The 13,771-nt window shown below is 35.1% G+C and overlaps 1 protein-coding gene across 1 annotated transcript in view; it reads left to right on the plus strand.

The window, feature by feature from the left end:
• The window catches only part of LOC106944621 (mannosyl-oligosaccharide 1,2-alpha-mannosidase IA), a 210,333-nt gene that overhangs the window by 107,437 nt on the left and 89,125 nt on the right, over window positions 1-13,771 (plus strand). The window contains exon 3 of the mRNA XM_015027715.1: window positions 6,843-6,958. Coding sequence (XP_014883201.1) covers window positions 6,843-6,958 — 116 coding nt within the window. The remainder of the gene's footprint in view (window positions 1-6,842; window positions 6,959-13,771) is intronic.

A 13,771-nucleotide genomic window follows, 5' to 3' on the forward strand; every position in this document is an offset into this window, starting at 1 on the left:
TGATTCTTCTCCTTTCAAAGTTTATGTTTCCTTTGTCAGCCACTAAAAAGCAACGAAGCAATCAGGAAGTTCAGCAGATTGATTGGTAGTGACAGACCAACACTGTAGGAAATAAAATGAGTCTTATATTTTTTTTCAAGTTCACTAATTATTTATATCCCTTTCTGTATAGTACTTGAGATATCACACTTTCAGCTTATTTTTCAGAATCTACTGTAACACATTGCTTGCCAAGAAAAAACTTCCGTACACTTTATCAAACTTAGCTACTGAAACTCTGTTCACTATAGCAGTATTTCTGCTTTAATAGGGTCTTGACTGTCTGTAGTGACAAATGTATTCCCATAAAGACTATTCAGATTTTAGGTAGGTTTTTATTATCACTTTCATTGTTTAGAAATAAATACCACAACAGACTGTGATTGAATATAGACATACAAATTACTCTTTCTTACATAAGTTGACATTTCAAGAAAAGAAGTATTATAAAGTGTTTGTGATTTCTCAACAGAAATATTAAAGTGCTAAGGGAACCAGTAATTTTCTCCATGTTGTGCTTGAGCAGTTTTGGTTGTTTCACACCTGACTTTTTCAGGTAATAAGACTGTATGTCAGGGGGAATTTCAGACCAGGCATTAGAGCTGCACAATATATCAAATCACAATAGTTTCATATCAACGTGTGGAATCTGTTATTTGCAAAGAACTGGTTGGATGGCAATATTTTCCATCCGTGCAAATCATATGTACATATATTATATTGCGTGTTGAACAGACTTTTACTGCTACCATCACTTGTGTAGTTTCAATGGCTGTGATGGTAAAGCTCACAAATTTGGAGGACTGTCGGCAAAACAAGATAAGAGTCGGGAAAAATATGAGTTTAAAGATATTCAATATATTCAGTTTGTATCATCCCTATGTTTGTATCAACTCCTGGCATCGTGCAGCCATATCAACCACGCCTATCAGTACCAGATTTCAAAAATATATATGGTAATATATATGGTCATGTGTAATTTTCTACATCGTTTTAGTCTACTTTGAGAACATATTATCTACCTAAAGGAGGTCAGATCATAATCTGTCCTATTTGAAAATAATAAACAGTTCCAAACTTTAATCAAAATCTGAATCATTATTATAGGAACATCACTATTGAAGATGTTCCTATAAATCAACTTTCATGAAACATAATGTCATCCTTCATCAACCCAGGTATAGCAAGTGCTTGAAAACAAAAGACATCTGTGTATGAAAAAAAAAAGAACAGGGTTTAATTGACTTAAAAATAATAGCTGGTGGCAAAACAGAAACACACTGCATAAAATTCAGAGAATGTGTAGATCTGGGTCTATTTGTAGTTTTACCAAGAGGCTGGGGAGAGGGAAGTGGAGGTGTCTTTCTTTAGGCTGCTGCCTCCACAACCCGATTCCAGATTAAGCAGAAGATGATGGATGGATGGATGGATGGATGGATGGATGGATGGGTGGGATGAGATGATTAACCATATCCCTCTGGTGTGTAAACAGATTTATTCTTACTCTAAAAACACTTTGTTTGACTCTGCAGTTGGATAAAAACTAAGCTATAAGCCAAGGTCCTTTTTGTAAAAATGTCCACCTGGGTTTCTGCTTCCTCCTTCATTTTTTATGCTTCCTTCTCCCAAGGAGGCTGAAAGACAGGGTTGGTATTCCAGTCTCCTACGAAAGCCTGAGTTGACTGATGGTCGTGACATTTCTCAATCACTGTTTCTCACGGCTTTTTTCGTGTTCTGTTCAGTAACCCAACTTAATCCTTCTCCCTCAAAATCCACTTTCTTCTCACCCACAGTTGCTCTGTTTTTGCTCTCCATCAAAAGTCCACTGAACTACAGAGTCTCTTCCTCTGTGCACCTCTTTTGAGCTTTTGCTGCTAATAGCAAACAACTAGATTTTATTAACATCACACAGACGTGAGTGCCTGCTAACCCTCTGTAGTGCCAGGTAATGCTAACAAGCCACTGATTGGCCTTTTGATTAATAATAGGATGCTGCCAAACTCTGATAACAGGACAGCATAATTAGGTGATTCCCTACATCTGTATCAGTTAGATTCACTTTCATGATGTTTGTGGCGTGCCTTACATTTTGATCCCATCTTTAAAGTTTAACTATCAATTAATGTTATGAGTTGGCTGCTAAAATGAGAAACTATAACCCTGACTTTTCTGTTTTCCCCTGGGTGAATTTACACAATCCATCTTTGAAATCTGAATCCTCTTATCTGCTTAGTGCTTTGCACTTTTAATTCCAGTTCCAGTTGAATTTTAAATAGGCACAGAGTTTCCTTTTAAGAATATCGCCACATATTTTGTATGCATTATCATACTGAATGTGCCAGCTAAATTAAATTACAGGGTAATGTTGCCTCTGAATCAAACCTCTAAGGGATTAAATACCACACTGCATATTCACTCAAAGAAAAGGAGAATAAGAAAAGCCAGTAAGACCATGAAACAAAGTCCAGCTTTAGAGTTTATCGTGTGGGCCTGACCTGTCTGTTATAACTTTACTGACTCCACTGTGATTCTCATAATTAATAAACATCGAATAGCTGGTGACTTTTTAATGGCTTTTTATTTGATGTTTAATACAGCCAGTCTGGGAACTATGACCCCTTTAAATATTCAGTTATTTTCTTAAAGAGATGTTCACATTTCAGTGTCTAATCTTAGCCTTATTTTACATAATCCACAAAATACCTAATATTATCCCATTTTGTTGAAATGATTTACATGAAATGCTTTTTCTTTATCCGTCTACCAGAAACTGGCAGGATAAAAAAAAATCTGATGTTTTTGGTTGACATCAGTCTGAGGAAAGTTTCCCAGATCAGATGTCAAATGTTTGAGCGGCTTCTTACATGGAGAGCCTTTTCCAAGTCAAAGGTACAAATATTTGGACATTTAATCTGCATGGACTTTCCTTTTTTTTGTTATACTAATAACCTTCATTTAACAATTTTTAGGCTGGCCTTACTTTTTTCTCAGAAAGCAAATATTTTCGCATTGGATACCTCACAAGTACCAAATAGAAGAAAAAGAAAAAATGGTAAACATCAAACATCCAAATGGTTAAACACAGGGAATTTTATAAAGATTAGTTTTTAGTTGCTGCTTAAAAATCAGTTGACCAAGTCATGAAGCTTCTGTTGACAAGGTCCTTTCACCTTTAGTTTTAAGTCTACAATGTTTGTTTTTAATCTGCTAACAAATATTTTCAAATATGTTACTTTCTTGTGGTACCCCAGCAAATAGGAGAAATGTAAAATATGGTATATGTAAATTTATATGCCTAGGGATTTATATTATGACAATTTTTTTAAGCAAGCTAACTAAAAAATAATACTTTGTAAGTAAAAATAATACAAAAAGTTCTTGTCAAAGATGATTGAATAAGCAGATTTGAGCTCAAGGTGATACGTTCTGTTTTTGTTTCTACTGATTTAAATAAGTCAAAATACTTTACTCTTGAAATATCCCTGACTTAGAAATTGCAGGATACTCTTGGCTGTGCATTAGTATGTGACAATGTGATGAAAATATCTAAAAAGAACAAACAAACAAACAAACAAAAAACACCTTGGGTAATACATTTCAACTTTTTACAGAACTGCTTTGTGATGCCTCTATAAAAAATTGACCCGGGTTCTGCTAATGACTTTAAAAATCTATAGGAGTTGGGACAATATTATGATTTAACTTTTTTGGTGCTTTAGCTTCAGAAGGCTGTAGTAAGGAGAGTTCATGGTTGTATGGCTGCAGCATTTAAATTCTGCTGTGTGCCTGTGTTTTGATCTGACTTAATAAATACATAGTAAAGCACTTCAATTGCTTATGTCTTCAAAAGGATCTTTGACTCTGTTTCCATTTTTAGCTCAGGCCCACAGAAAGGAATAAAGTCTAAGAACAAGGAAACTGAAGGAGTGCACGATGATGGATTGATCTGCTCCCTGCATCCTTGGAGTCAATCAATCTTCCAAGCTCCGGTGCTGTTTTCAAAAGGAATTTTCCACACTCCTCGAGTTTGCCTCAAGCTACGGAGCTGTACTTCTGGGTTAGGATAACCAGAGGTCTTTAGATATCTGATCGCACCTCATTCTTCAGCTTTTACTTTTGCTACCTCTGTTTTTAGAAGTAATAAGATCGTTTGATAAGTAAAGTCAAGTCAGATGCATCTAATTTTTTTTTATTTTTTATTCTTTTCTCTGCAAAAGTAGTGCAGGCACAATAGTATTACTAATACATCATGCTAACATCCAGCTCACTATGCCAAGCTAAGCTCAGTAACCTCAACAGATGGTTCTGTCAACTAGTCATACTTGTTGTCTCTTTAGTTTTGCTCTTGAAGTATTATTTTTAGTAGTTATACACTTTAGAAAACTAAAGTAAGAGCTACGGCAGATTTACTTTCTCTCGATTTGTAGGTTTTTTGGCTGCAATATCAGACTTCTGGTCTTTACAAATGAGAAATACTGGTCTGATTTATCAACTGGTCATTATGTTGGCCTACTTCTATCACATCTTTTAATGATGCTTGTTTTTGAAGACTAGATGTACATTAGATTATGTCCTGCTACTAAAACTATTACTAAATTCACAAAGAAGTCTGATCAATTTTAATTGTTTGCTGCTACACGAACCTTGGATGTAAAGTGTTACAGAAGAAAATACACACAAAAAATACTACAAAAATCTGGAGCATTTGGGCAGAAATACTTTTTCTGTTTTATAAAATCTTATTCCACTCTTGTACTCATTGTAAATCCACCGTCAGCAATCAATCCAGAATGAGTAGTGAGATTTGTGTGATTTATAACTTTTTTCTCCAGATTTGGGTTCTGATGCCCACAGGTATGGCTACCGGTTGCATATTCGGTGAACTTCCTGATAAGATTCACATTCTTTGATGTGCCAGGTTGCAGAATGGTTGCATCAGTTCAATCCAGGCATCTAAAGTTGGCTTGCCTATTCTCAGGGATGAGCTTCTTTTTTTTTTCCATCACCTCACTCAGTTAACCAGGTCAATTTCCACTTTATTGTATTAAGAAATTTATAGTTTGAGGCTCCAAGTGTATCAATCTTTTCAACTAATTCTTTATTATTAAACCTATAATATTTATAATCTGTCCATTAACCCTTTGCACAGTTATTCATTAGGGGCAATGAATAACTGTATCTGACAATTTTTGTGAACTTAATCTGCATTTACATACCATTTTGTGATATCAGAAGGAAAATTGGTTCAAGCATGGGAACAGGATTACATTAATTCCTCCTTGTGTTTTTCATTTAGGTTGTAAAAAGAAATAACCAATGAGATTCAGAAAAATAAATGTACCACATGCAGTGGCACACAGAGTTAAATAAGGAAATTCTTCAGCTTGTTCTAATCCAGAACCAGCTGCTAAATGCTCACAGCAATCAGTGCATCACTTCTTTCTCCTGCTCTGCTGGTTGATTCCTAAATAACTTGAATTTCATGTGGCTGTGGCTGATGTGTTCCAACGGATGCTTTATAATCTTCGAGAGAGGATGATTCTCATCTGGGCTCCACCAAGCAATTTTCTTATTATCTTTTAGCATCACCGCTGTAATTAGAGAACTCAAGGCTTCAGGGCCTTTTCTGTTTTTCAGCTTTCCGTAAAAGTTCTGCTGATAGTCAAAATATTAACAGTTAAGGGTTGAGCTTCAGTGTTTGTTCACCTTAAATGAATGTTACCTCCTTAACAGTGAAAACAAATGCCTTTTCTGTGTTGGAAATACTATGCATTCTTCAAAATTGACTGAAAAATCAGTTTGAGGGAATTCCTTAGAAACCTCAGGAATTATTCCAATTCAAGACCTGTGTATATATAAAAATTAAAAACAAACAAACAAAAAAACAGTATTCAAGAATAAAAACACAAGTTTAAAATTAAACTTTCAACTTAGTTTATTTATGTAGCGCCAATTCACTACATGTCATCTCAAGTCACTTTACAAAAATAATTTATCTGATTATTCAATCTGGTTTAAAAAGTTTCTATGTGAGGAAACCCAGCAGATTGCATTGAGTCATTGACTTGCTACATTTACTCTTCCTGGCTAAGCATACAACAACAGTAGATAATGATTAATATATTTGATAATTATTCTTTATGATTTTGATGATCCTTTGACTAAGTGTGCAAATTACTTGTCTTATAGATTGTTACTGTATCATGTTGGCAAAAAAAGAATGCACAAAAATAAACACAAACCAACAAACATAAGAAATGAGCCGTAACCAAAAACTCATAAAAAGTCAAAGGCCAGAGTGAGGAAATGGGTTTTCAGAGAGGATTTACAAGCAGATAAAGAAGCTGGGTGTCTAATTTTCAAGGACAGATGGTCAAGTTTCACAACATAGAATGAAATAAATGCCCATAAATGTAATCTCTCCTAAAATTAGCATAAAATACACTGTAATGTAACAGATTACTTAAGTGTTTCTTTTGATCTATGGTGTGTATTATAGCTACTCCTTCTAGTCACAAGGAAGTTACAACACTTTGCTGGGGACAACTGTTGTGAGCAAAGAAAAACAAATAGAATAGTAATTATTTTTGATGGTTTTGTAGAACATCTGGAAAATGTATGATATGAATAAATTTGCATATCATTTTAAAGATCATTATTATTAGGCACACTTGATCTGAAAACCAATAAACAGGACTTTCTTGCAAACCTTTGTACTGGTTCATATGTCACTGTTTATGCTTTTAAAGTGTGGTTTCCTTAAATTTTAGTTTTATGTCTAAAATCTTTGTTGTATTTTGCAGGTGGACTAAGAGGAGCTTCTATTGTGGACTCACTGGACACGCTGTATATTATGGGACTGATGGACGAATATAATGATGCCAAGGAGTGGGTGCAGACTAGTTTAGACCTAAACTCGGTGAGTCATTTTTCTTTCTTTTCAAAAAGTGTATTGACTTTGTTCATTTTAATTCTATCAAAGTCTGTAAATACATTTCTGTATGACTATATAAATAATGGGAATGCTTTATTAAAAGTATAGAATAGAATATTCAATGCCTTGAGTACTTTATTAAAAGTATTGAATAAAGTGCTTTTTGTAGAACCCTTGAAACGTGCAGCATTTATTGACATTTCTGAGAAGAGCAATGCTTATTTTTCCCCAGTCTTACAAAACTTAGTTTGTTACTCATCTACTTCATATTCTTTGGCTGTTTGTTACTCATCTACTTCATATTCTTTGGCTTTTAGGGAGAACATGATAACTTTTTTCTTTCTGCTATATTTATCATTCCAAAAAAAAGAAAACGGCAAAAGAAGAAAAAATAAAACACAAACTTGGCCTTAGGGATTACATTTATAATTTATTGAGGGACCATTTTTGTAATGTATAATTTATAAGGTTAACATAATTTCTAAAAATCAGGTTGCAAGTCTATGTAATTTCAACTGCGAAATTTTCCCTGAACTGTTTTGTTTTCTTTTTCTGTTTGTTTTTATTTAGTTTTTTAATTATGTAAAGCACCTTGAAATGCCTTGCTGCTGAAATGTGCTATACAAATAAAATTTGATTGGTTGATTGATTTAAGACATGGAAAGTCATTTTTCCATAGATTTAATTGTGTTTACAAAGTCAATAAATGGGTTTCGCTGAAGCACAAATTTTTATTGGGATGTTTTTTAAATTATTTTTCTTTTGCATAAAAATCAGATGAAATAGTTCACCTTCTGTGGGTTGATTATTTTCAAGCTCTTGTGCAATTTTCTTTTATAGCTGTGTTTTGAATGTATTGTATCAGTGACTGGAGTGCATCATTCATTCAGAGAGGGAAGGAAATTATGCCGAAAGTTTCATTCGTTCAAATTTTAAAGTTAAGGTCACATTTTGAAGATTCCAAAGGGTCTATTGAGTAATAATGTCTTAAAAAAAGTAGGGTTGTGAGGGGTAGTAACATTTCAACAAGGTAATGATTATTAGTCTCAAAAATGCATTTTCTAATAGGGGCAGATTGTCTGTGCTGTTCATTAATGTTTCTGAAGAGACAGGACCAGAAAATGCGAAGAAAAAATAAATGGCACCATCTCCTTACACATTTAGTCAACCTTTAAATTTCCAATATGAGGTTTCAGACTTTATTAGTTTTGTAGAACTGACATGTCTACAGAAATCTGACAGCACTCTTTTATGGTTTACCCACCTGGAAAAAATCCAAGAACAACAATAAAAAATAAAAAAAAAGGCTGCACAGTTGAACAAAAAGCTGTGGCTTTTGAACTTATTGTCAATGTTGTTCCCAATGTGTTTGAAATAAAAGCACCACAAAAATATATTTCCAGTCCTTCTATTGTATAATATTGGTTACCTACAAATAAATGCATTTTAAAATTTTAAAGTACTTATTTTCTGTTGGGAGGAAATGGTCAGTAATCTGCTAAACTATATTACTCTTAAAATTATTCAATGGCAATAACGTTCTACAGAAAAAAAAAAAAAAAAAAAAAAAACTTTTTATCATACGCATCCAGATTTTGTAAGCAAAACAATATTTTTCCAGATTTTACATGTTATGAGGCTGGAGCATAAACACCATGATGGAAATTATCTTTCGACATCCAGAAAAATATTGTAGCACCTTATGAGTTTTGAGAGGAATTTAATGAGTTCTAGGAAGAATTAAACATCACCCGTTTCACTGTATGGATTAAAGTGTCCAAGTGGATGACATATAACCACCACCATGCACAGATCAGGGAGTCCAAGCACCTAATTCGTCCTGGAAGCAGGCCTCAAGATGCTGAAAGAAGTCTCCAAAAACCCTAAAATGTCATTATGAAATTTTATAGTAGAGCAAAAGTTGTGCAAGGAGGAACGCTTAGCTACTTAAGAAAAACATGAAGACTAGGATGAGGTCTTTCTTAGATAATGCATAAAAACAATACTTCTGTTTATCAGAAACTGCTCATGGAAAATATGAGATGCTCTGTAAAATAAAATAAAGCTGAAGCAGATCTGGATTGTGCAACATGACAATGACTCAGAACATGCCAGTAAATATAAAAAATGACTGGGAATTAAAAAATGGAAAGTCTGAGTTGAACCAATGCCCAAATCTTGACCTCATTGAGATGTTATGTGGTTCTGTGAAGCAGACATATCACAGCTGAAATCCAGGAGTGGTTTGAACTTTCAGAAACTGGCTGATGGCCATAAGAAGTCTCTCACTGAAGTTATTTCAGCCAAACAGGCTAAGAGTCTGAATTAGGCAGTGACGTGTCCTCACTTACTCATTATGAGAAAATACATTTTATTTTGTTAATTTTCCTTTTTCTATATTTAATGATTTTTTTTCAGAGATACTTTTTTATGTGAATATTTCCTTAAAAAGTTCTAAAATTTGAAAGGGGTGTCCTAATTTTTTCTGTAGTTCAAAGTCTAAAATGCCTAATGCCCACCATTTCGGAACATATTATGAGTTAGGTTATCATTGACTAGAGCTCTTGAGACATTTCCTTCCACTCTATATGCTTAACACACTTTTTGCTAACTTTTATCATTGTATTTTTAAAGTTTAGCAAACTGTTGGCAATGAAGAGTAATTCCTTGTTTTTTCAATGTGACAGACTTGCTCAACCTCACTACATAAACTTAATTAACTTTTTATGAGTGGGCCTGATGGTGGCTCTGTTGGTTTTTATTGAGCTGTGTTTCTGATCTCCAGCTGTGTTTGACAGTTTTCCAAAGTTCAGGAGATTTCGGCAGAGATCTCAGACAGCATCCTGTGTGGCCACAGGCCACGCCGTGTTACCGACTGATAGGATTCTGAGTCACTGAAAGGCCTTTACGAGGCAGAAAATGTGATAAATACCACAAAGAGTGTGGAAGAGGGGTTTAAAGGATGCCATAGATAGAAAAACTCTGAGACAACGATAGAAGAGGCCATGATACTTTCATTGACAGAGTTTCTGGAGACCGGGTCAGGAGGGCTGCCAGTACAGATACCATGTTGGTTTGAGTGGAGGCCTGAGAAAGTGCCAAACAAGGCTGGTTTTTGAGTGATTCTCCACAGCCGGTGGATCAAGTGCATCGGGTCATTTGTATGTGGTTTTGTAAGTTTAGTAGATCAGAGAGGTCATGCCTGGGCTGTGGTTAAAGAACGTAATAAAACATGGCAGTGATGTGTAATTATGACCAACATGGAGACGCAAGTTTTGCTGAGTGCTGTATTCTGCATCTAGGCCAATTACTCAATCTATTCACGGCATCTTACAACAATGCACTCCAAACTTTAGATTGTACTGAGGTTGGCTGAGAAAATATTCCTTACTTTATCTTTCATTTTTATCTTGATGTGTGTTTCTATTGGCATGAGAGTTAACACTATCAAAGTGTATTAAGGTTTTAAATGTGGGTTCAGATATATCATTTCAACATTTTGAAGTCCATTTAATGAGATGCTAGAGAAACTATTGGAGTTTCTTCAGTAATTTTGAATCACAGTGATGTTCATCATCCCACTCCCCACATGTTACTATCCACTGTCACTCAGTCAGCTAAAACAGGGATAATACAGGTTTTCTTGGCTTTAAGATCAGTTGAGCAATTCAGTATATTTATAAAGCACCACTTCACAACAAATGTCAACTCAAGCTACTTTGCCAGGCAAACTGTTCCAATTTATATATGGAAACATACAACCATTATAATACATACATTCTAATTCATCGCTGGTTATATTAACAAAATCTGTAAAATTCAATTCAACATGCGTATTGGAAGAATTGTCTAAAAAAATAAAATAAAAGGCACATTTTTCTCTTGTGGTGGTGAAACACTTAATTTTTGTAAACTACAGGAGCCTGACCCATCACTCCTACGAGTTGCAAGCAACATGTCTGTTCAGCAGCTGACTGCAGGCTGAGCGCCGGATTAATTAACTTCTGCTGGCTAAAATCAGCTCGTCTGGCTAAGTGTTATTTTCTAGAAGCCAGAATGGCAAAAATGCATAATGCATAATAAGCACTTGACTAAACTGAAACAAAACTTAGTGGGCATTTATTCTATATTTTTACTTAAGTCTAAGTAAAAAGTCAATATTTCTACTCTTGCTTCCCTCTTTACAAGATTAAAAATATTTGTTGCTTTTCTTTTTCTAATTATTACAAATTGGTGTCTATGGCGATAAATTGAAACTCATAATTTATTTAAAAATTAGTAAGACGTCCCGATAGTAGTCAACATACTGACCCTAGTACAGAATTTTTCGGGGGAATTTAATACAAGTGTGAGAGTCGTGTTCAAATCTTTATTCCAATATGGGGAACTTCTAGTTTATAATCTAAGCTAAGCCACTGTGACAGTATGTTGTTTGCGCCTTATTCTTCAGAGCTCAGCAGTCTTGATTACTGCCAGTTTTTGGGTCATGAAGGGATGAGTTTTACATGTTAGCTTCTACCACACACCAGAGCATTTTACATTTTATTTTTTCTCATGAAGAACACGGAAAGGCAGATGCGCTTTATGATTCATCTGTGAGTAAACTTATGATTGTTAGCTGGTGGCTAGAAGCTAGTGAGTGGGATCTGCAACACTTGCAGCCCGTGCTGAAGCAGCCACTAACAGCCGCAGTGTCACCAATCATAAAGACAGAGAGACAGATTTACAGTTCACAGTGAACTATGGCGCGAGTGTCATCTGCCATCCATCAGATTCACCCCCTCATTCCCTCACCACTAAAAGAACGACTTCCGCTTTCCCTGCTCTGGGGAAGTTGGACACAACTCACCGATGACAGTATGAATTAAATCTACAAATATGTATGTGCTCTAAGGCACACTATTATAAATGATCTGGGTTAGGGGCTGCTTAGGGCCCTGAAAGATGTGATTGCATGTCGGATTATTTTAAAATCCTATGACGGCATCTTTAAACAGTGGATAAATATGAGCTGCTGCTGTTTTTTTTTTTTTCTCTTGTTGGATGAGCCAGTTTTACTGCGTCTCACACAAAACCCTCTGCAAACCTACGGTTTACAGTTTGCTGGTCAACGGTAAATAAGTGCAACACCTCACGTACTACGCTGTCAAGCATAGCTGCCTTTGTCCTAAGATTTTTCTGGATCTTTGATTAGACGTCACAGCACGCTAGTTTTATTATACAAACAGTAAAGCGCGACTGGGTCAATAAGCTTTCCAGGACCACTCAAGACGACTGATATAATCATTTTGTCTAAATTCAGTGAAAATAGTCTTTTAGAAACAGAATTGTCATTTTTTTATCAAAAGAAGATGCTGTTTGTGTTCTTACTGTTTTATTTTTTTTTTTATGAGGCATCAATGATATGTTTGTGTTGTTTGCTTAGGTTACTTGGGTGCTAAAACTATAAAGTGTTTAACCCCTTTCATATTTCTGTGGGAAGTTTCTTTTCCCACATTTCTTAAATTTGGGGGGGGGGTCATGAATTTTTCTAGCAATCGTAAAATCATGTGTTTATATGATTATCTTGACAATTAACTTCTGGTTTATTGCTGAAACTATTTCAGGAATTAGAAATAACAGTATTAATACTCAGAGTACTTAAGTCTATAGCATTGCAGGCATACGCAGTAGCATAATGAGGGATGAAGTGGCAGAGCAACATTCATATGGAGGGATTTTTGTGTAGACTTTTCTTTGTAATTACATTACAGTGTCACAGGATGCAGTGAGCCAGACTGTAGCGCTTGATTCGTCTGTTCAAGCTTGTCTGTCATCCAGAGCTCGACACAAACTGACAGCCGGTCTATAACTTGTTAGCGGTGAAACAAGGACATGACAGACAAGGACAGTGTTACAGTAGCAAAGAAATATGAGTATTTGGAGCAGGTTTCAGTCTGTTTTTCGCTTTCTTACTAGGGCTTAGACATCAGCCTCTGCTCATCATCTCACTTAAAACTAAAAAACTGATAATCTCCCACTTGTGAAGCAGTGCTTAGCGAGACAAAACAACAGATTTTAAATGATTTGCATAACGAACAAATAAAATTCATCTGGCTGAATCCTGACCACAGGACTGTAGGATGATCAGCTTGATCCTGTTACTGAATTTGAAGGAGCAGCTGTGCATGCAAACCAGATCGTTCTGGTGGCTGACCCTCTTATGAGAACAAAAGAAGCTACTGCATGTTTCTGCCACATTTTATAACGAGCTGTTTTTGCATAAATACTCCATAATTGTGTGGGAACATCATTACAGAGCAAACTTTTATTTGATTAATGGTAAGTGCTTTAAGAGCAATTTTTCAGTTTAGTTTGAAAGTTTTCGTCTGGGTCAGGAGCTGCTCCCTCGGAGCTTGTTAGATTTGATCTTGTTAAATAAACAAAAACAATAAAACTTAACAAGGACTCTAAAACTGTACCTTACATCTCCATTCAGATTTTATCACTCGTTTGCATTAAGACTCAGCTTTCTCATCTCATTGTGAACTTTATTTGATCAGGGTCTCACTTGAGTAGAGTCAAATTATTGCACCCTAACCCTTGTAGGGTTCCATCTATCACTTACTAAAGATATTTTGCTATTAATTAATTTATTTTTTACCGTTTAGCATGTGAATCTTTTTAGCTACAAAAGGATGAATTGGTTATCAAATAAAATAAATGACTCAAATTTACAGAGAATGGAGGAAATCACACATTTAGTGAGCTGTTTGAGGTCATAAATGTTTGAGAAGACTCAATTCACAGAGGTCTTAA

The sequence above is a fragment of the Poecilia latipinna genome, unplaced genomic scaffold (genome assembly GCF_001443285.1).
Source record: "Poecilia latipinna isolate Pla-1442-1.1 unplaced genomic scaffold, P_latipinna-1.0 Scaffold105, whole genome shotgun sequence".
NCBI lineage: Eukaryota > Metazoa > Chordata > Actinopteri > Cyprinodontiformes > Poeciliidae > Poecilia > Poecilia latipinna.